General features: G+C 50.3%; 2 protein-coding genes across 2 annotated transcripts; one reads left to right on the forward strand and one right to left on the reverse strand.

The window, feature by feature from the left end:
• Positions 1 to 1,970: 1,970 nt before the first annotated feature.
• Positions 1,971 to 6,408, reverse strand: LOC119898364 (ras GTPase-activating-like protein IQGAP3). The gene is made up of 4 exons (XM_038712572.1): positions 6,258 to 6,408; positions 3,893 to 3,980; positions 2,148 to 2,304; positions 1,971 to 2,027 (listed from the first exon to the last, which is right to left on the reverse strand). Exons 1-4 carry the CDS (start codon positions 6,283 to 6,285, stop codon positions 1,971 to 1,973), a joined length of 330 nt encoding a protein of 109 aa, XP_038568500.1. The 5' UTR covers positions 6,286 to 6,408.
• Positions 6,409 to 7,676: 1,268 nt separating this feature from the next.
• On the forward strand, positions 7,677 to 19,570 carry LOC119898365 (tetratricopeptide repeat protein 24-like; the record flags this gene model as incomplete). The annotated part of the gene is made up of 13 exons (XM_038712575.1): positions 7,677 to 7,784; positions 9,373 to 9,690; positions 15,664 to 15,874; positions 15,972 to 16,178; positions 16,461 to 16,589; positions 16,693 to 16,814; positions 16,905 to 16,985; positions 18,107 to 18,147; positions 18,297 to 18,370; positions 18,662 to 18,761; positions 18,902 to 18,921; positions 19,082 to 19,121; positions 19,233 to 19,570. Coding segments are annotated over 13 exons (1,557 nt in total), but the record flags the coding sequence as incomplete, so codon positions are not given.
• Between the last annotated feature and the right edge of the window lie 1,063 nt (positions 19,571 to 20,633).

Consider the following 20,633-nt stretch of genomic DNA (forward strand, 5'->3'; position numbering starts at 1 on the left):
GCCGCCGCCGTGACCTCCACCTGACCTCTGTCCACCGCCTCGTTAATGGCGATCACCGCCGCATGGACTGATGGGAAAAAGACACCAGTTCACCGTCTTGTCCTTCCCCCCCTTGCCTCCCCTCCTCACCTATCCCCCCCTCCCCCATGTGACCTCTACCTGCAGCCTCGTCCACTGACATCTCATTGGCCAGAATTCCTCCAATCTTGTTGAATGCCGGCATCTGGATCCCATATTTATCCAGCTCCAGCTTCATGTTGTCGATCCTCCTCTGAACACAGAGAATTTTAAACTCAGACTTCATGTGCACTGAGCTGATATCGGTTACTGTTAACCAGTGACACCAGGTGGAAACAAACAGTTACCTGTGAACTTGACCTTTCCATACAGGTCGTGGATCTGTGGAGCCAGACCTCGTCTGTACAGGTACAGGCTGCACAGACAGGCAGAGGGAGAGACAGACTGAATGAACTCCACCTTCAAATCACAGCCTCAGGGAACTTCTGTAGGCAGTGAACGCACTAAAAGAAGCTCGTGCGTAGAGCTCTCTATGCTATCAAACAGAAATTCCCAATTAAAATATCTGACAGTGTCATTAAGCTGCTCTGTGGAAGTGAAGTTTGGGTCCACTCAGTCATCATAGCTACATCAGAAGGGAGAAGCACCGAGACCCTACATGCAGAATTCTGCAGAAACATCCTGCACTTTCAAAGAACGTCTCCTACAGAGGCATGTAGCGCAGAACCAGCGAGGTTCCTCTGACAGGAGCACTAAACCTCATGCACCCCAGATCAAGTCCCCAAGACCCCCTCCAGGTCAAGGCTTATCAAACCCTGAAGAGTCCCTTAAGCATGATTTATACTTCTGTGTCAGGGCTACGCCGCTACGCACGTAGCCATGCATTTACACTTGTGCGTCGGTGTCTGTGTCGTCCTGCAATTACACCGCCCAACGCCAGTCCACTGTGTTGACATTTAGCAGCCGAGCAGGCTAACTTCCTGTTTAGCCATCAGCTAACTTTAAAGAGGTGGAATTCTGCTCATTTTCAGGTTCTTATTAGGGTTGTAACAGAAAAGGTTTACATGGTTTAAAAAAACTACAAACGAGCCGTTTTCAGTTCGGAGCAGAGTTTTCTGTGGAGATGGAACTCCCTTTGGGCTTTTTCACTTTGCAAACATGTTACAGCACAAAAAAGGAATATAACTCAATAAAGGAGAGGGAAAAAGCCAAAAGCAGAACACCACCTCTTTATGGGGTGCGGCTGGTGTAGCCTTTTCAGATGTTATCGACCGAATGGATCACATTGTGAGGAGAGACGTAGTTGATGTTGTTGTTTGGACTGAGACTGAATAAGCAGATGTGTTAGAAACGAACGTGTTGAAACGGAGTTGTAAGAGTTTGATGAAGTTCTAAGGAAGCGCTGAATATCTCGCGGCATCTCCACCAGCATCACGTGTTTCAGTGCGGGGTCCGTCCGGTTATTGTTTTTAGTTATTTTCCCTCTTCAACAAATGAACTAAGGAGACACCGTTTCACACGCGCACAATCTTTTTTTTGTAGGCACAGTCACTAAAGAGGAAGTGACCATGTGACCAACTGTTGCCGTCATGACTGAGATCTACACCAAAGTGTTTATTTATTGATTCATTTGCTGCAGGTGAAACAATGCGAGACACATTTGGAACAAGTGAGGGAGGTGTCACATCGGCCCCTGTGAACAGGCCCCGTTCCTAATAAAGCTTATTGAAATGAGAGAGTCAGGCTTCTGACAGTCAGACAGGTGAACACCCTGAGGGCGTGGATGCAGTAGACGGCTCTCGGCATGTTTTTCTTGTCGTACACGTCTGTAGTTTCTGGTGGAAGATCTGAAATAACAACAAGCGATTACTGATCGATACTCCGATCAGCTGATCAACAACCTGATCAGTCAGTAACAGTCTGCTCACTGACCGTCGGCAGCCCGAGCGTCGTCATGGCGATCCTCCAGTGGTTGATGTTGTCGTGTGACGGAACTGAAGACCCACAACCTGATCAGATCAACACACAGCTGATTATTAACAGGTTAGCACATCCTGATATTAATAATATTAGTAATAAAAATAATCAGCACGGTTTTTGAACAGTAGAGAACTGGCTGTGTGTGAGACCTGGTATCGGAGCTGGTCCGGGTCATAGATCTTCTTCAGGGGGACGGCGTTCGGAGCGAATCGGTGACCCAGCTTGGCGAGAATGACCCCGTTCCTCAGCGCTTCCTCCAGCTCGGTGGGAGCAGGAAGCTCCTCCCCCAGACACGCCTCCATCCACCTGAGGAAGAGGAGACAGTGAGGTCATATGAGATGTCACTGAGTACAGAAACTGCATGACGTGGACCTCCGAGGACGAAGAAGAAGAAGAGACGATGTTGATGATGCTGTTCTGACCCGCCTACTGACCACCAGCTCTCTGGAAAATGACATCACCATCTGTAGGAGATCCCACAGACCGTTTATAGGCTGCTTTATGTTTGGACGGCGACTTCATCCTACAGAGACTGAAGTACTAACTAGTACTAAGAACTACCTGTTGTAGGTTTTTAAAGCTTCAGTGTGTACGTTTTAGTGCCATCTAGTGGTGAGGGTTGCAAAATGCAACCAGCAGCTCACGGTGCATTCAGGTGCTCCTCTGATTGTGAAGTCATTCTTCAGACTTCAGTGTGTTCATGTGCTCATAAGTCTGAACAACATGGATGCTGCTACAAAGACGAGCAGATAAACAACACGCAGACATCTAGTCCACTCTGCGTGGACAGCAAACTAACCGTTAGAACCAGGTTACACTTTACATGTTTGCAAAATATCCAATACCTGCTCTGTACGCTTCTTTATGTCCCATGTTCACTTTATTTCTCTTTTGGCAATAAAGATTTAAGGAGGAAAAAGATTCTGATCATTCTGACACCACATGAATGCACCATCAGTCCCCCCCCCCCCCCCCCCCTCCTCCCTCCTCCCTTTGTAAGCGAGCAGGAGAAGCAAAGATGGCCGACTATTGAATAATATAGTCCCAAATGTTTTGTAGCTGTATGAAAAAGTTTTGTACCTGTGCGGAAAATCTGATCAGAAAAATCCAAAGTTTACAGGCACGTACTTTTGTCCCACATTTGACACGATCTACTGAATAGCCAATGGGAATGCTCGGGTTAACATATCATTTGACTAACCAATCAGGAATGTCAGTTCACCATCCAGACATTTCTGTCTACAGACACCGCGAGGCCTCTTAAAGGGACGCCGCCATGTTTCTACATATGTATCCAGCACAATTCTGAAACACGCTCTGTAGAGCAGTTTGTCCGTTTTCAGCTACTGTAGAAACATGGCGGCTCAACATAGTGGCGTCCCTTTAAGAGGCCTTGCGGTGTCTGTAGACAGAAATGTCTCATTCTGAGGTGATAAAAACAGAACGGTTCATCATGTCACACCGCTGAGAACACAGGTATGGATCTTAGATTGTAGACCCTCCTGAATGTTCCACACTGGACCTTTAAATAAATTAATCTGATGGTGGAACGACCACTAATTCAGAGCCCGAGGCCGTTAATGTGGAAACGCCGTCACGCAGCCGAGCTACACGCTATCAGAAGACACCTGTTCATTCAGACATTCACACGGTCTTCCTGCCTGTGTCAGCTGTGTCTCAGTCTAGCGTCACAGTTTGCTCTTGGTTTGTAAAATATGACGCTCCGCGGCCAGTAGACCGTCCACGTCTGCGACTGGCCATCTGCTGCTGACTCCGCCTCTTTTATATGAACACGATCCAGGATCGGGAAACCAGCTTTATGTGACGGCTGATCCTGAAGCCTGATAACAGAGAGAGATCCTGGTGTGTTGAACTCGCTTCGTGGATCACTGACCTCTTGGCCTCCTCCAGCCTGCAGAGATACTGATAGGCCACATTCTGGATCCTCTGCTCATCCATCTGCTCTGCTGTCAGACGCTCATCTGAACAAAGACAGTAGACGGGTCAACAGGCAGACGGGTAAACAGGCAGACGGGGTAAACAGACAGACGGGCAGACGGGTCAACAGGCAGACGGGGTAAACAGGCAGACGGGCAGACGGGTCAACAGGCAGACGGGGTAAACAGACAGACGGGCAAACGGGTCAACAGACAGACGGTCAACAGACAGACGGGTCAACAGACAGACGGGCAAACGGGCAGAGGGGCAAACGGCCAGAGGGGTAAACAGACAGACGGGTAAACAGGCAGACGGGGTAAACAGACAGACGGGCAAACGGGTCAACAGACAGACGGGTCAACAGACAGACGGGTCAACAGACAGACGGGCAAACGGGCAGAGGGGCAAACGGCCAGAGGGGTAAACAGACAGACGGGTCAACAGGCAGACGGGGTAAACAGACAGACGGGTCAACAGGCAGACGGGCAAACGGGCAGAGGGGTAAACAGACAGACGGGTCAACAGACAGACGGGTCAACGGGTAAACAGACAGACGGGTCAACAGACAGACGGGTCAACGGGTAAACAGACAGATGGGTCAACAGACAGACGGGTCAACAGGCAGACGGGCAAACGGGCAGAGGGGTCAACAGACAGACGGGTCAACAGACAAGACGGGTCAACGGGTAAACAGACGGGTCAACGGGTAAACAGACGGGTCAACGGGTAAACAGACAGACGGGTAAACAGACAGACGGGTAAACAGATAGACGGGTCAACGGGTAAACAGACAGACGGATAAACAGACAGACGGGTAAACAGACAGACGGGTAAACAGATAGACGGGTCAACGGGTAAACAGACAGACGGATAAACAGACAGACGGATAAACAGACAGACGGGTAAACAGACAGACGGGTAAACAGACAGACGGGTAAACAGATAGACGGGTCAACGGGTAAACAGACAGACGGATAAACAGACAGACGGATAAACAGACAGACGGGTCAACAGACAGACGGGTCAACAGACAGACGGGTCAACGGGTAACAGACAGACGGATAAACAGACAGACGGTCAACGGATAAACAGGCAGACGGATAAACAGGCAGACGGGGTAAACAGGCAGACGGAGCAAACAGGCAGACGGGGTAAACAGGCAGAGGGCAAACAGGCAGAGGGGCAAACAGGCAGACGGAGCAAACAGGCAGACAGGTAAACAGGCAGACGGGGTAAACAGGCAGAGGGGCAAACAGGCAGACGGAGCAAACAGGCAGACGGGTCAACAGACAGACGGGTCAACGGTAAACAGACAGACGGATAAACAGACAGACGGGTCAACGGATAAACAGGCAGACGGATAAACAGGCAGACGGGGTAAACAGGCAGACGGAGCAAACAGGCAGACGGGGTAAACAGGCAGAGGGGCAAACAGGCAGAGGGGCAAACAGGCAGACGGAGCAAACAGGCAGACGGAGCAAACAGGCAGACGGGTCAACAGGCAGACGGGTCAACAGGCAGACGGGTCAACAGGCAGACGGGTCAACAGGCAGACGGGTAAACAGGCAGACGGGTCAACAGGCAGACAGGTAAACAGGCAGACGGGGTAAACAGGCAGACGGGGCAAACAGGCAGACGGAGCAAACAGGCAGACGGAGCAAACAGGCAGACGGGTCAACAGGCAGACGGGTCAACAGGCAGACGGGTCAACAGGCAGACGGGTAAACAGGCAGACGGGTAAACAGGCAGACGGGTAAACAGGCAGACAGGTGGGTTCGTGTGCAGCCTTTAAACTATAATTTTTCTCTTCTTGTTTATTTAAATTATAAAAGGTTTAGTGTTTTTGTGATCCGAGTGTCGACTGATAGAAACACTGATAACAGCCTGACCCTCTCAGGTGTGAGACTTGACCATATTTCGCTGAGGGAACCTCTGGACTAAATAATATTATAACTACTGAAGTCGATGATGAAATGAAAGGTTAATATTTATCTGATGTGAATCTTCCAGAATAAATCAGTTATCAAAGTGTGAAAGTTGGCAACAAATCAAACTATTTCTAACCATAACTGCTTTTAACTGCTTTTCTACATTAAACTAGTGTTTCCTTCAGTTATTGATCCACTTAATAAAAAGACTTGTAAACCTGATAAACATGGCAGGAGGCAGAACAGGTTGTAGAGGGAACTTCTGCCACGCAGCAGACAAAAGACATCAACATAGAAGCAGTTATTCTAAACATGGTAAACAGAAATAAACTATCTTCAGTGGAGCTCGATCAAAAACAGGATACTTTATTAAAGTCTGATAAAGTGACTCACAGCGACTGTGTCCGGCTGAATCCGCCATGTTAATCAGCTCGGTCCTCTCGGTGATCAAACTTCTCTCCAGTGTGACTTCACAGCGTGATGAAAACCTGAGCTCGGTCCTGGTTCTGGTTCTGGTTCTGAGTCTCGGTGGTCTGAAACTGTCCGCTGCTCCAGCTGCTTCCGGTCTAAAGTTTGAAAACTCCCGCCGTCCTCTGATTGGCCGAACGACCAGCCGCTTCTCCCATTGGTTCTAGCGTTGCCGCAGTGGCTTGTGGTCAATGTATGTTGCTGTCGTTAAAACAAACTTTTAGTTTTTGAAACTTCTTCATGTTATTAGACTCAGACAGTTGGTTTATATTCATCCATCCATCCACCGTAAACCGCTTATTATTTAACGTTATTTATTATTTATTTATTTCGTTTCCTCGTCGCCATAGTAACGACGAGTAGGCGTTGCTATGGCTGCCAGCCGCTTCTTCAAACACGTCACTTCTTATTAAAACATATCGATCTTCCTCCTTCAGTTATTGACAGCTGATCGACGGACGGCTCCGCGTGAGGAAGCTTCACCTGTAACCTGTAAGTGTTCACCTGTTAGCTAGCGCTGCTAACAGTTAGCCGGGGTCATCAAACAGTCAGAGACCTCTAACCTGCCTCACTTTAATAATAACAACAACACAGTCTTTATTTAAAAACATTTCATCGAATCTGAAATATTTAAAGCAGAAACGTTTGGATTTGATTTTATTGGGTAAATAATTTATTCACAATCTTCCTTATTCTGCCTCTCATTTTAGTTTCTTTCATGTTCAGTTTATTGATCATCAGTTTGAGCTTCATGTGCTGAGGCCTCCAGCAGAGGGCGCTGTTAGCTTTAGCTTTAGCTTTAGCTGAACCCAAACAGGAAGTGGAAAGGTGGCTCTTCAAAATAAATCTCTGTCTCCTTCACACAAAATATAAATTTGTGAGCTTGAAACAGAATAATGCTCCACTGGAGGAACTGGATGTTTCGTCCATATTTTATTAATCAGGTAAAAACATTTAATCTGTTTCATTTTACACTTTAATAATGATGAGAGTTTTTATTATTATTAATGTTGTTGTTGATTGTTGGTCAGATCTGATGAGCAGTCTGAGGACTTCATTATATTATATTGATCACATATAGATTACTGTAAATTACTGATCAATCGAAACTATGAGCTGATTCATTGATAACAGCAGCCATGCTTCTCAGGTGTGTTTCTGTCTCTTCAGACCCTGTCCAGGTGAGGTCTCCTCCTGCAGGTCCAACATGGCGTCTGATGCGTCTCGTTCAGGTGACGGCGAGGTTAAGGTGAGGAGGAGGAGCGAGGAGAGGAGGAGCGAAGACAGAAGGAGCGAAGAGAGGAGGAGCGAGGAGAGGAGGAGCGAGGAGAGGAAGGAGGTTCAGGAAGCGGCATCGAGGAGTTAACGTCTGCCGGTCACAGAGCGCTGCAGGAGGGCCGGACGGAGGACGCTTTGACCTGCTTCAACCACGCACTGAAGGCTGCAGGACAGGTGAGGGTCTGAGGTCAGAGGTCACCTACAGGTGACTCTGCTAACAGACTCCATGTACAGAGACTGAGTGCAACAGATTTTCTGAAAACGTAGTTCTGGTTCTTCACCTGTTGGTGGCACAGCACACGGTGACACCTGCACCTAACACGAAGTGAACAAAGGGCCTCAGGTGTGGGCGGGACTTCAGTGCACTCTGTCTCTATACAGTTTACACAGTGGAGGCTCATTGGCTGCTGCTGTTTGTTACAGCGAAGCGTCAGAGCACGACTCCGCGTGGGAGTTTCACCACATCTACTAACAGCTGACATGAAGTTATGATACAGGATAGTAACAGTATAATATCAACAGTAGTAGTATTTACAGTAGTAGGAGTACTTACTGTAGTAGTGGTACCTGCAGTAGTAGTAGTAACAGTAGGAGTATTTACAGTAGTAGTAGCACTAGTGGCAGATTTTCAGTCTGAGTATTATTGGATCTCAGTACTGCACTCCACCACAACATGGAACTGACCCACTACAGAACTGGGCTGGACTTTCTGGTACTGTCCTAAACTGGTCTGAATCCTACATGTAGGACAGGGACAACTTTGTGTCTGCTGGTTCCGCTTCTGTTGAACATCTACATGCTGCCACTGGCCCAGATTATGAAAACCACCGATATGCAGACGACTCACAGATTTACATAACAAAACCTGCAGGTGACCGCGATCCAAACAGGCACTGAGGTTCTGCATGGAACTAACCAACAACTGGACGGGGCAGAATATTCTTTAATTTAATAAAGTCACTGATTAAAAGTCAGAGCTCAGCTTCGGTCAGTAATTTTTGAAAACCACAAGCCAGAGATCCTGAACTCAGAGCTGAACTTTAGCAGCCACATTAAGACAAAGTCAGTCTGCTGTCAGCTGAAGAACAGATCAGGGACTAAAGGACTTGTGTCTCAGCAGGACCTGGACCTGCATTTTTCTTCAGCCGACTGGTCTTTACAGGTCTACCTGAAACCTGGACCGCAGCAGATTCAGAACGCTGCTGCTCGAGTCCTCACTAAGACCAACACAGTGGATCACATGAGTCCAATTCTGAGGTCTTTACACTGTCCTGTCTGACAGAGAACTGGTTTTAAAATCCTGCTGCTGGTTTACAAAGAACAGTTTCTGATCTTCTGCTCCATTATGAACCATCCAGACCTCTCAGCTGGTCTGGGATCAGGTCTGCATTCTATCCCCAAACTAAACCTGGTTTTATGCTCCATATATCTGGAACAAACTCTCAGAAACCTGCAAATCTGCTGAAACTCAGTTCTTTAATTAAACTTCAGGCTTTAGATTAAAAACCTCCACTGTTTTACTCTTTTATCATGTTTTTAAAATCAGTATTTAAATATTTCCCTGTTCTTCAAATCTTTGGATTTCCTTGTTGAAATGTACAAATAAACCTGCGTTACCTGCAGTAATATTAGTACTTACAGTAGTTTTAGTATTAACAGTAGTATTAGTACTTGCAGTAGTAGTACTTGCAGTAATAGTAGTAGTACTTGTAGTGGTCATAAAACTCTTGTTGATTTCCCATCATGCTCTGCTCCTCTTCAGCTGCAGGACTCGCGGGTCCTCCGGGCCTGTTCTTTTAACCTCGGTGCAGCCTATGTGGAGGCGGGCCGGCCTCAGAAAGGTCTGGACCTCCTGCGTCTGGCTCAGTCTGGTCCGAAGGCCGACCGGCTCCCGGACCTCCAGTTCAACCTGGCCCTGGCCCACAATGAACTGGGGCAGAACCAACAGGCCGCCGCCTACTTCCTGCAGGCCGCTCAGCTGTACCGGTCACAGGGAGACGGAGGCAGCGAGGGGGACGCCTGCATGGAGCTGAGCCGCTGCTACAGCAGAGTACAGGTCAGAACCGGAACCAGGAACAGAACCTGAACCAGAACTAGGGACAGATCCTGAACCTAAACCAGAGCTGGATTAGGTCCAGGTGTGGGACCATAATTTACTAAATGAACATCATGCTGTGCTGAAGACTTCAAACTAGCGACTGAGACCATAAACTCATCAGGAAAGTGTTTACTGAGGGAACAAATCAGCTGAGAAGTAGAAACATTTTCTCACAGACTTCTATACAATCACACTTCTTTCTGCAGCCGCTGGAGTCGCCCCCTGCTGGCTGCTGGAGAGGACGCAGGTTTAAGTCGCCCCCTGCTGGCTGTTAGAGAGGACGCAGGTTTAAGTCGCCCCCTGCTGGCTGTTAGAGAGGACGCAGGTTTAAGTCGCCCCCTGCTGGCTGCTAGAGAGGACGCAGGTTTAAGTCGCCCCCTGCTGGCTGCTAGAGAGGACGCAGGTTTAAGTCGCCCCCTGCTGGCTGCTAGAGAGGACGCAGGTTTAAGTCGCCCCCTGCTGGCCGCTAGAGAGGACGCAGGTTTAAGTCGCCCCCTGCTGGCCGCTAGAGAGGACGCAGGTTTAAGGCGCCCCCTGCTGGCCGTTAGAGAGGACGCAGGTTTAAGGCGCCCCCTGCTGGCTGTTAGAGAGGACGCAGGTTTAAGTCGCCCCCTGCTGGCTGCTAGAGAGGACGCAGGTTTAAGTCGCCCCCTGCTGGCTGCTAGAGAGGACGCAGGTTTAAGTCGCCCCCTGCTGGCCGCTAGAGAGGACGCAGGTTTAAGTCGCCCCCTGCTGGCCGCTAGAGAGGACGCAGGTTTAAGTCGCCCCCTGCTGGCCGTTAGAGAGGACGCAGGTTTAAGTCGCCCCCTGCTGGCCGTTAGAGAGGACGCAGGTTTAAGTCGCCCCCTGCTGGCTGCTAGAGAGGACGCAGGTTTAAGTCGCCCCCTGCTGGCTGCTAGAGAGGACGCAGGTTTAAGTCGCCCCCTGCTGGCCGCTAGAGAGGACGCAGGTTTAAGTCGCCCCCTGCTGGCCGCTAGAGAGGACGCAGGTTTAAGGCGCCCCCTGCTGGCCGCTAGAGGACGCAGGTTTAAGTCGCCCCCTGCTGGCTGCTAGAGAGGACGCAGGTTTAAGTCGCCCCCTGCTGGCCGCTAGAGAGGACGCAGGTTTAAGTCGCCCCCTGCTGGCCGCTAGAGGACGCAGGTTTAAGTCGCCCCCTGCTGGCTGCTAGAGAGGACGCAGGTTTAAGGCGCCCCCTGCTGGCCGCTAGAGAGGACGCAGGTTTAAGTCGCCCCCTGCTGGCTGCTGGAGAGGACGCAGGTTTAAGGCGCCCCCTGCTGGCCGCTGGAGAGGACGCAGGTTTAAGTCGCCCCCTGCTGGCCGCTAGAGAGGACGCAGGTTTAAGGCGCCCCCTGCTGGCCGCTAGAGAGGACACAGGTTTAAGGCGCCCCCTGCTGGCTGCTGGAGAGGACGCAGGTTTAAGGAGGTTTCAGGTGCTTCAGGTTCAGACCTGGAGGTTCCTACTTCATTGAGATTACAGAAATAACATTTGGCAACCTCTCGTCACTTCACTACAACTCTTGATTGGCCAGGATGTTAAGTTTCTAATATTTTGGTCTCTGACGGTTCAAGTCTCAGGTGACCTCTCTCTCTCTCTGTGCAGGACTGGTCTCTGGCAGTTGAGGCCTCAGGTGACCTCTCTCTCTCTCTCTCTGTGCAGGACTGTAATCTGGCGGTTCAGGTTCAGGTGACCTCTCTCTCTCTCTCTGTGTTCAGGACTGTCCTCTGGCGGTTCAGGTCTCAGGTGACCTTTCTCTCAGTGCAGGACTGGTCTCTGGCGGTTCAGGTCTCAGGTGACCTCTCTCTCTCTCTCTGTGCAGGACTGGTCTCTGGCAGTTGAGGCCTCAGGTGACCTCTCTTTCTCTCTCTCTGTGCAGGACTGGTCTCTGGCGGTTCAGGTCTCAGGTGACCTCTCTCTCTCTCTCTGTGCAGGACTGGTCTCTGGCAGTTCAGGTCTCAGGTGACCTATCTCTCTCTCTGTGTGCAGGACTGGTCTCTGGCGGGTTCAGGTCTCAGGTGACCTCTTTCTCTCTCTCTCTGTGTGCAGGACTGGTCTCTGGCGGTTCAGGTCTCATGTGACCTCTTTCTCTCTCTCTGTGTGCAGGACTGGTCTATAGCGGTTCAGGTCTCAGGTGACCTCTCTCTCTCTCTCTCTCTGTGAGCAGGACTGGTCTCTGGCGGTTCAGGTCTCAGGTGACCTCTCTCTCTCTCTCTGTGCAGGACTGGTCTCTGGCAGTTGAGGCCTCAGGTGACCTCTCTTTCTCTCTCTCTGTGCAGGACTGGTCTCTGGCAGTTCAGGTCTCAGGTGACCTCTCTCTCTCTCTCTCTGTGTACAGGACTGGTCTCTGGCGGTTCAGGTCTCAGGTGACCTATCTCTCTCTCTGTGTGCAGGACTGGTCTCTGGCGGTTCAGGTCTCATGTGACCTCTTTCTCTCTCTCTGTGTGCAGGACTGGTCTCTGGCGGTTCAGGTCTCAGGTGACCTCTCTCTCTCTCTCTGTGTGAGCAGGACTGGCCTCTGGCGGTTCAGGTCTCAGGTGACCTCTCTCTCTCTGTGTTCAGGACTGGTCTCTGGCGGTTCAGGTCTCAGGTGACCTCTCTCCCTCTCTGTGTTCAGGACTGGTCTCTGGCGGTTCAGGCCTCAGGTGACCTCTCTCTCTCTCTCTGTGTGTGCAGGACTGGTCTCTGGCGGTTCAGGTCTCAGGTGACCTCTCTCTCTCTCTCTCTGTGTGCAGGACTGGTCTCTGGCGGGTCAGGTCTCAGGTGACCTCTCTCTCTCTCTCTGTGTGCAGGACTGTCATCTGGCGGTTCAGATCTCAGGTGACCTCTCTCTCTCTCTCTCTGTGTACAGGACTGGTCTCTGGCGGTTCAGGTCTCAGGTGACCTATCTCTCTCTCTGTGTGCAGGACTGGTCTCTGGCGGTTCAGGTCTCAGGTGACCTCTTTCTCTCTCTCTCTCTGTGTGCAGGACTGGTCTCTGGCGGTTCAGGTCTGAGGTGACCTATCTCTCTCTCTGTGTTCAGGACTGGCCTCTGGCGGTTCAGGTCTCAGGTGACCTCTTTCTCTCTCTCTGTGTGCAGGACTGGTCTCTAGCAGTTCAGGTCTCAGGTGACCTCTTTCTCTCTCTGTGTTCAGGACTGGTCTCTGGCGGTTCAGGTCTCAGGTGACCTCTCTCTCTCTCTGTGTGCAGGACTGGTCTCTAGCAGTTCAGGTCTCAGGTGACCTCTTTCTCTCTCTGTGTGCAGGACTGGCCTCTGGCGGTTCAGGTCTCAGGTGACCTCTCTCTCTCTCTGTGTGCAGGACTGGTCTCTAGCAGTTCAGGTCTCAGGTGACCTATCTCTCTCTCTGTGTTCAGGACTGGCCTCTGGCGGTTCAGGTCTCAGGTGACCTCTTTCTCTCTCTCTGTGTGCAGGACTGGTCTCTAGCAGTTCAGGTCTCAGGTGACCTATCTCTCTCTCTGTGTGCAGGACTGGCCTCTGGCGGTTCAGGTCTCAGGTGACCTCTCTCTCTCTCTCTCCACGAGCAGGACTGGCCTCTGGCGGTTCAGGCCTCAGGTGACCTCTCTCTCTCTCTCTGTGTGCAGGACTGGTCTCTGGCGGTTCAGGTCTCAGGTGACCTCTCTCTCTCTCTCTGTGTGCAGGACTGGTCTCTAGCGGTTCAGGTCTCAGGTGACCTATCTCTCTCTCTGTGTGCAGGACTGGCCTCTGGCGGTTCAGGTCTCAGGTGACCTCTCTCTCTCTGTGAGCAGGACTGGCCTCTGGCGGTTCAGGTCTCAGGTGACCTCTTTCTCTCTCTCTGTGTGCAGGACTGGTCTCTGGCGGTTCAGGCCTCAGGTGACCTCTCTCTCCCTCTGTGTGCAGGACTGGTCTCTGGCGGTTCAGGTCTCAGGTGACCTCTCTCTCTCTCTGTGTGTTCAGGACTGGTCTCTGGCGGTTCAGGTCTCAGGTGACCTCTTTCTCTCTCTCTGTGCAGGACTGGTCTCTGGCGGTTCAGGTCTCAGGTGACCTCTCTCTCTCTCTGTGTGCAGGACTGGTCTCTGGCGGTTCAGGTCTCAGGTGACCTCTCTCTCTCTCTCTGTGTGCAGGACTGGTCTCTGGCGGTTCAGGTCTCAGGTGACCTCTCTCTCTCTCTGTGTTCAGGACTGGTCTCTGGCGGTTCAGGTCTCAGGTGACCTCTCTCTCTCTCTGTGTGCAGGACTGGTCTCTAGCGGTTCAGGTCTCAGGTGACCTATCTCTCTCTCTGTGTGCAGGACTGGCCTCTGGCGGTTCAGGTCTCAGGTGACCTATCTCTCTCTCTGTGTGCAGGACTGGCCTCTGGCGGTTCAGGTCTCAGGTGACCTCTCTCTCTCTCTGTGAGCAGGACTGGCCTCTGGCGGTTCAGGTCTCAGGTGACCTCTTTCTCTCTCTCTGTGTGCAGGACTGGCCTCTAGCGGTTCAGGCCTCAGGTGACCTCTCTCTCTCTCTGTGTGCAGGACTGGTCTCTGGCGGTTCAGGTCTCAGGTGACCTCTCTCTCTCTCTGTGTGTTCAGGACTGGTCTCTGGCGGTTCAGGTCTCAGGTGACCTCTTTCTCTCTCTCTGTGCAGGACTGGTCTCTGGCGGTTCAGGTCTCAGGTGACCTCTCTCTCTCTCTGTGTGCAGGACTGGTCTCTGGCGGTTCAGGCCTCAGGTGACCTCTCTCTCTCTCTGTGTGCAGGACTGGTCTCTGGCGGTTCAGGCCTCAGGTGACCTCTCTCTCCCTCTCTCTCTCTCTCTCTCTCTCTCTCTCTCTCTCTCTGTGTGCAGGACTGGCCTCTGGCGGTTCAGGTCTCAGGTGACCTCTCTCTCTCTCTGTGAGCAGGACTGGCCTCTGGCGGTTCAGGTCTCAGGTGACCTCTTTCTCTCTCTCTGTGCAGGACTGGTCTCTGGCGGTTCAGGTCTCAGGTGACTCTCTCTCTCTCTCTGTGTGCAGGACTGGCCTCTGGCGGTTCAGGCCTCAGGTGACCTCTCTCTCTCTCTCTGTGTGCAGGACTGGTCTCTGGCGGTTCAGGTCTCAGGTGACCTCTCTCTCTCTCTGTGTGTTCAGGACTGGTCTCTGGCGGTTCAGGTCTCAGGTGACCTCTTCTCTCTCTCTGTGCAGGACTGGTCTCTGGCGGTTCAGGTCTCAGGTGACCTCTCTCTCTCTCTCTGTGTGCAGGACTGGTCTCTGGCGGTTCAGGCCTCAGGTGACCTCTCTCTCTCTCTCTGTGTGCAGGACTGGTCTCTGGCGGTTCAGGTCTCAGGTGACCTCTCTCTCTCTCTGTGTTCAGGACTGGTCTCTGGCGGTTCAGGCCTCAGGTGACCTCTCTCTCTCTCTCTCTCTCTCTCTCTCTCTCTCTCTCTCTCTCTCTCTCTCTCTGGTCTCTGGCGGTTCAGGTTTCAGGTGACCTCTCTCTCTCTCTCTCTCTCTCTCTCTCTCTCTCTCTCTCTGTGTGCAGGACTGGTCTCTGGCGGTTCAGGTTTCAGGTGACCTCTCTCTCCATCTCTGTGTACAGGACTGGTCTCTGGCGGTTCAGGTCTCAGGTGACCTCTCTCTCCATCTCTGTGTACAGGACTGGTCTCTGGCGGTTCAGGTCTCAGGTGACTTCTCTCTCCCTCTCTGTGTGCAGGACTGGTCTCTGGCGGTTCAGGTCTCAGGTGACTTCTCTCTCCCTCTCTGTGTGCAGGACTGGTCTCTGGCGGTTCAGGTCTCAGGTGACTTCTCTCTCCCTCTCTGTGTGCAGGACTGGTCTCTGGCGGTTCAGGTCTCAGGTGACTTCTCTCTCCCTCTCTGTGTGCAGGACTGGTCTCTGGCGGTTCAGGTCTCAGGTGACTTCTCTCTCCCTCTCTGTGTGCAGGACTGGTCTCTGGCGGTTCAGGTCTCAGGTGACCTCTCTCTCTCTCTCTCTGTGTGCAGGACTGGTCTCTGGCGGTTCAGGTCTCAGGTGACCTCTCTCTCTCCCTCTCTGTGTACAGGACTGGCCTCTGGCGGTTCAGGGTTTCCTGCGGGCTGCAGAGAGTTACAGACTGGCGGCCATGTTGGATTCTGCAGCCGCTGCCCTAAAAGAGGCAGGAAGTCACATGATCCAATCGGATCAGTTCAGCCATAATGACATCATCGGCGTGCTGACAGAGTGTCTGAGTTTGACAGACAGCATCACTGACCCGAGGATTCTGGGTAATCACCTTCAGTACTGTTAAAAAGTGAATTTAATTAAACGGTTTATTTTTCAGCTGATTGAATAACTGTCAGTCTGTCTGCTTCTGTTGTCCAGGTGAGTTGTACCTGTCAGTGGGTGTGTCTTACTGCCATCTCAGGTGTTTCCAGGACGCCGCGCGGTGCTTCCAGCTGGCTCTGGGCCCCGCGGCTCAGCGCCCCCCCCTGCTGGCCAAAGTGCTGCACAACCTGGGAGCTGCTCTGAACTCTGTGGGCCAGTTCACACCTGCTGTGGGCTACCACAGGCTGGCCGCTGGACTCTACGGTCAGACTCCGCCCATCACCTGTCACTGCAATCAATCAATCAGGGGCCGCACTGATCAGGTGTCTCAGAGCAGGAAGTCAGCCCTGACTCTTCTTTAGTTAGTGGATATTAAATTTAATATGTTCATTATGTGTGACATCACAGAAATCAATCAGCAGGTGAGTCACATGATCAGCCTGCAGCTTAAACTCCCTGTGATTGGTCCCAGATTTGGTATACATGTTCACTGTACGTCAGTATATTATGACATCATCATTTACAGGTTTCTGTTTCTGTGTGCAGGCTCTCTGGGTTGCCGTGGCGACCAGGCTCGGTGTTTCAGTAACTTGGCTTTTGCCTTCAGTCAGCTGGGTGATGAAGAGGAGGCGGCGGAGAGCTTCATCCACGCTCTGCAGGGATTCAGAGACACAGGTGATATTAGTAACGGCGTCCTGCTGTCCAGCTTTTAAAGCAGAAACACTGAAATATGAAAGAGAAGAAGGAACTCGCTCTGTACCCGTCTGTGTCTCTGCAGAGGACCACCTGGCTCAGGTCCAGGTGTGTGAGTCGTTGGCAGAGTGTTACCTGAAGCAGAGGAAGCAGAAGAAAGCTGTCCAGCTCTACAAACAGGCTCTGGCCGCCCTGACTCACTGCAAGGTAACAACACAGCAGCGTGTTAATGTAAGGGGGTCAAAGGTCAGAGGTCACGCACTCTAACCAGTCACAGCTCATATTTTATACCTTCAGGACAGTTCTGGCTCTGTTCGGGATCGTCTGGTGGAGCGTCTGACTGCAGCTCTACAGCAGAGTCTGACTGTCAGTCCGCAGGTCTGATCACATGACACAACGCTGACCGACTGCCAAAACACCACATCAAACTGACCGACCGCCAAAACACCACATCAAGCTGACCGACCGCCAAAACACCACATCAAACTGACCGACCGCCAAAACACCACATCAAGCTGACCGACCGCCAAAACACCACATCAAGCTGACCGACCGCCAAAACACCACATCAAGCTGACCGACCGCCAAAACACCACATCAAACTGACCGACCGCCAAAACACCACATCAAACTGACCGACCGCCAAAACACCACATCACGCGACCGACCGCCAAAACACCACTTCAAACTGACCGACCGCCAAAACACCACATCAAACTGACCGACCGCCAAAACACCACATCAAACTGACCGACCGCCAAAACACCACTTCAAACTGTCCGACCGCCAAAACACCACATCAAACTGACAGACCGCCAAAACACCACATCAAACTGACCGACCGCCAAAACACCACATCAAACTGACCGACCGCCAAAACACCACATCAAACTGACCGACCGCCAAAACACCACATCAAACTGACCGACCGCCAAAACACCACATCAAACTGACCGACCGCCAAACACCACATCAAACTGACCGACCGCCAAAACACCACATCAAACTGACCGACCGCCAAAACACCACTTCAAACTGTCCGACCGCCAAAACACCACATCAAACTGACCGACCGCCAAAACACCACATCAAACTGACCGACCGCCAAAACACCACATCAAACTGACCGACCGCCAAAACACCACATCAAACTGACCGACCGCCAAAACACCACATCAAACTGACAGACCGCCAAAACACCACATCAAACTGACCGACCGCCAAAACACCACATCAAACTGACCGACCGCCAAAACACCACATCAAACTGACCGACCGCCAAAACACCACATCAAACTGACAGACCGCCAAAACACCACATCAAACTGACAGACCGCCAAAACACCACATCAAACTGACCGACCGCCAAAACACCACATCAAACTGACCGACCGCCAAAACACCACATCAAACTGACCGACCGCCAAAACACCACTTCACGCTGACTGACAGGAGCAACTTTTACATTTGATTCATTAATCACCTTTTTTCACACTCAGAGGCCACGCCCACACAGACCACCTATTGGACAGCGGGCCAGGTAATAGCCAATCAGCTCTACTGTCACTGTAACACACCTGAGCCAGAACATAGCAGAGCAACTATTTACTTGCAATTTATTTATTCTGACATTTATCAGTTCTGTCCCTGCCCAGCTGTTTTCATTAATCTGCTCCGCCCCCCTCACAGGAAGAGTGACATCACACAGAGTCCATGCCAAGTGTCCAACCAGCAATCAGACAGTCAGAGGTGGGAGGGGCAAGGTGAGTCTCTCCTGTTCCAGGTAGAATAACAAAGTAAACATAGAGGCTTCACAACTTTATTTTGCATGATTTAAAATATAAATATAAATGTCAGAGTTGACACAGAGGAAGCACCACAGGAGGAAAAGGTACAAACTCCCAGGTGACTGGCAGGTAAGCTCCAACTAAACGAGCAAAGTAAATCCAACACGGCAGCGAGTGTGAGTGAGTGAGACAGAGTGTCATTACCTGCTGATCAGTTTCCCAGTGTTGACGTCAGTAACTTCCTCCTGTCTGTTGTGGGTCCGTCAGGTGCTACAGTGTCAGAGCAGGAGGCCACAGCTAGACAGGAAGCAGCAGAGCATTGCGGGTCAGCAGGCCGCGGAGCCACTGGAGCACCTGGACTACACAGGTTACACACAGATTGATCATAATCGCGCAGCACGGCAGTTATTTATAAATCAGTCTTATTGATTTGCTACGACCCGACCTGCAGACGGGCCCTGAGCCAGAGGTTGAGAACCTGTTTCTTTTGTCTCTCTGTGCTTCCAGGTCAGACCAGCTGCAGCACAGTGAGTCACCTGTTACACCTGGTCCTGAGTTCTCCTGGTTCTCTGAAGTTCTACTGAGAACCCAGGAGAACCCGTCTATGACACATAATTTCAGAACTGTCTGAAGATGTTCCATTAACAGACAGGAAGTGTTCGTGATGACGTACCTGTGTGTTTTCAGGTGAGCTGTGGTTGGACAGAGAGAAGCTGCTCACTGACAGGTGACTGACCGCCGTCAACCAAACCAAACTTTATTTATAAAACTTTATTTATAAAGATCCAAATTATCGACATTAAAAACACAAAGCTGATTGGCCCTTGTTTTCTTTCAGTGAAACCTCATTGGTCCAGGAGAAAGATACCCCACCCGCCGGCCCAGATGATGTCAGAGAGGCCACACCCCCCAGGTGGAGGTCTCGGATCTGTTTACTGATGTAGACCCGCCTGCCTGACACTTTCATTGATCACATGTTGATGAGAGATCAAAGTCTCTGTGATCACTGGACTGAATATAGAGACTGGTTTCCATGGAAACTACAGGAAGAAAACAGCGTTGCTTTAATATGCGTCATCACAGAGATGTGCAGATAACTGCAGATACTATACTGTGTGTGTGTGAGTGTGTGTGTGTGTATATATATACACACATATATACACACACACATACACACACACACATATATATATATATGGTGTGTGTGTGTGTATATGTGTGTGTGTATATGTGTGTGTGTGTATATATATATATATATATATATGTGTATATATATATGTGTGTGTATATATATGTGTATATATGTGTATATATATGTGTATATATGTGTAATATAGATATATATATGTGTATATATATATATACACACATATATATATACATATAATATACACATATACACATATATATATACACACACACATATACACATATATATATATATACACATATATCACACATTATATATATATATATATATATATATATATGTGTGTATATATGGTGTATATATATATGTGTATGTGTACACTGACAAAATTATAAAGGCAATACTTTTGTTTTTGCCCCCATTCATCATGAGCTGAACTCAAAGATCTAAGACTTTCTCTATGTACACATGTTGCCGAGATTATCCATCCACCTCACAGGTGTGGCATATCAAGATGCTGATCAGACAGCATGGGGATTGCACAGGTGTGCCTTAGGCAGGCCACAATAAAATTTAAAAATATGCATATATTTATTTAAAAATAAGACAAAGCCACCGCACACTGACATAACTTGCGGTGGCTTGTTTATGATTTCTCATGTTATATTCTGCGACGTTCCAACACCTGACTGTTGTTGCTGCCCTGGAAGTGTCAGTGTCGTGATGTGCTTGTTAAATAATAACAAATGTTCAGTAAATTAATTTTGTATTTAGACGTCTATTCAGAGGAGAATGTCTGAAGACTCTCAGTCAGCCGGTTCTGACCATCCGAGAGGTGAAACGTCTTGATTTAAACCTCCCTGGAGCGGAAGATAATCTGCTGGATCAGCTCGGCTCTGAGCCGGCGAGCAGAGCGTGGAGGGGCGGTGGTCCATCAGGGGACACCATGTCCAAATCTGACGGCTTCTAACTTTAAAGACTTTAATAAACCTGAACAGCTGGTTCTTGTTCAGCTTATCATTATTCATATAAACAGGTCACCTGACCATCAGCTGATCGTTTAACTTCCTGCTGCCTGATACAGCACAA

The sequence above is a fragment of the Micropterus salmoides genome, unplaced genomic scaffold (genome assembly GCF_014851395.1).
Source record: "Micropterus salmoides isolate LMB-PRFRI ecotype aquatic unplaced genomic scaffold, ASM1485139v1 Ms_hic_scaffold_11, whole genome shotgun sequence".
Classification (NCBI taxonomy): domain Eukaryota; kingdom Metazoa; phylum Chordata; class Actinopteri; order Centrarchiformes; family Centrarchidae; genus Micropterus; species Micropterus salmoides.

Coding starts and splice junctions, on each gene's coding strand:
- LOC119898364 (XM_038712572.1), bottom strand. CDS start 6,285: ATGGCGGATTCAGCCGGACACAGTCGCT. Junction 3,981..6,257: donor TTCAGCCGGACACAGTCGCT/GTGAGTCACTTT, acceptor GTCTTTGTTCAG/ATGAGCGTCTGACAGCAGAG. Junction 2,305..3,892: donor AGGCTGGAGGAGGCCAAGAG/GTCAGTGATCCA, acceptor CCTCTTCCTCAG/GTGGATGGAGGCGTGTCTGG.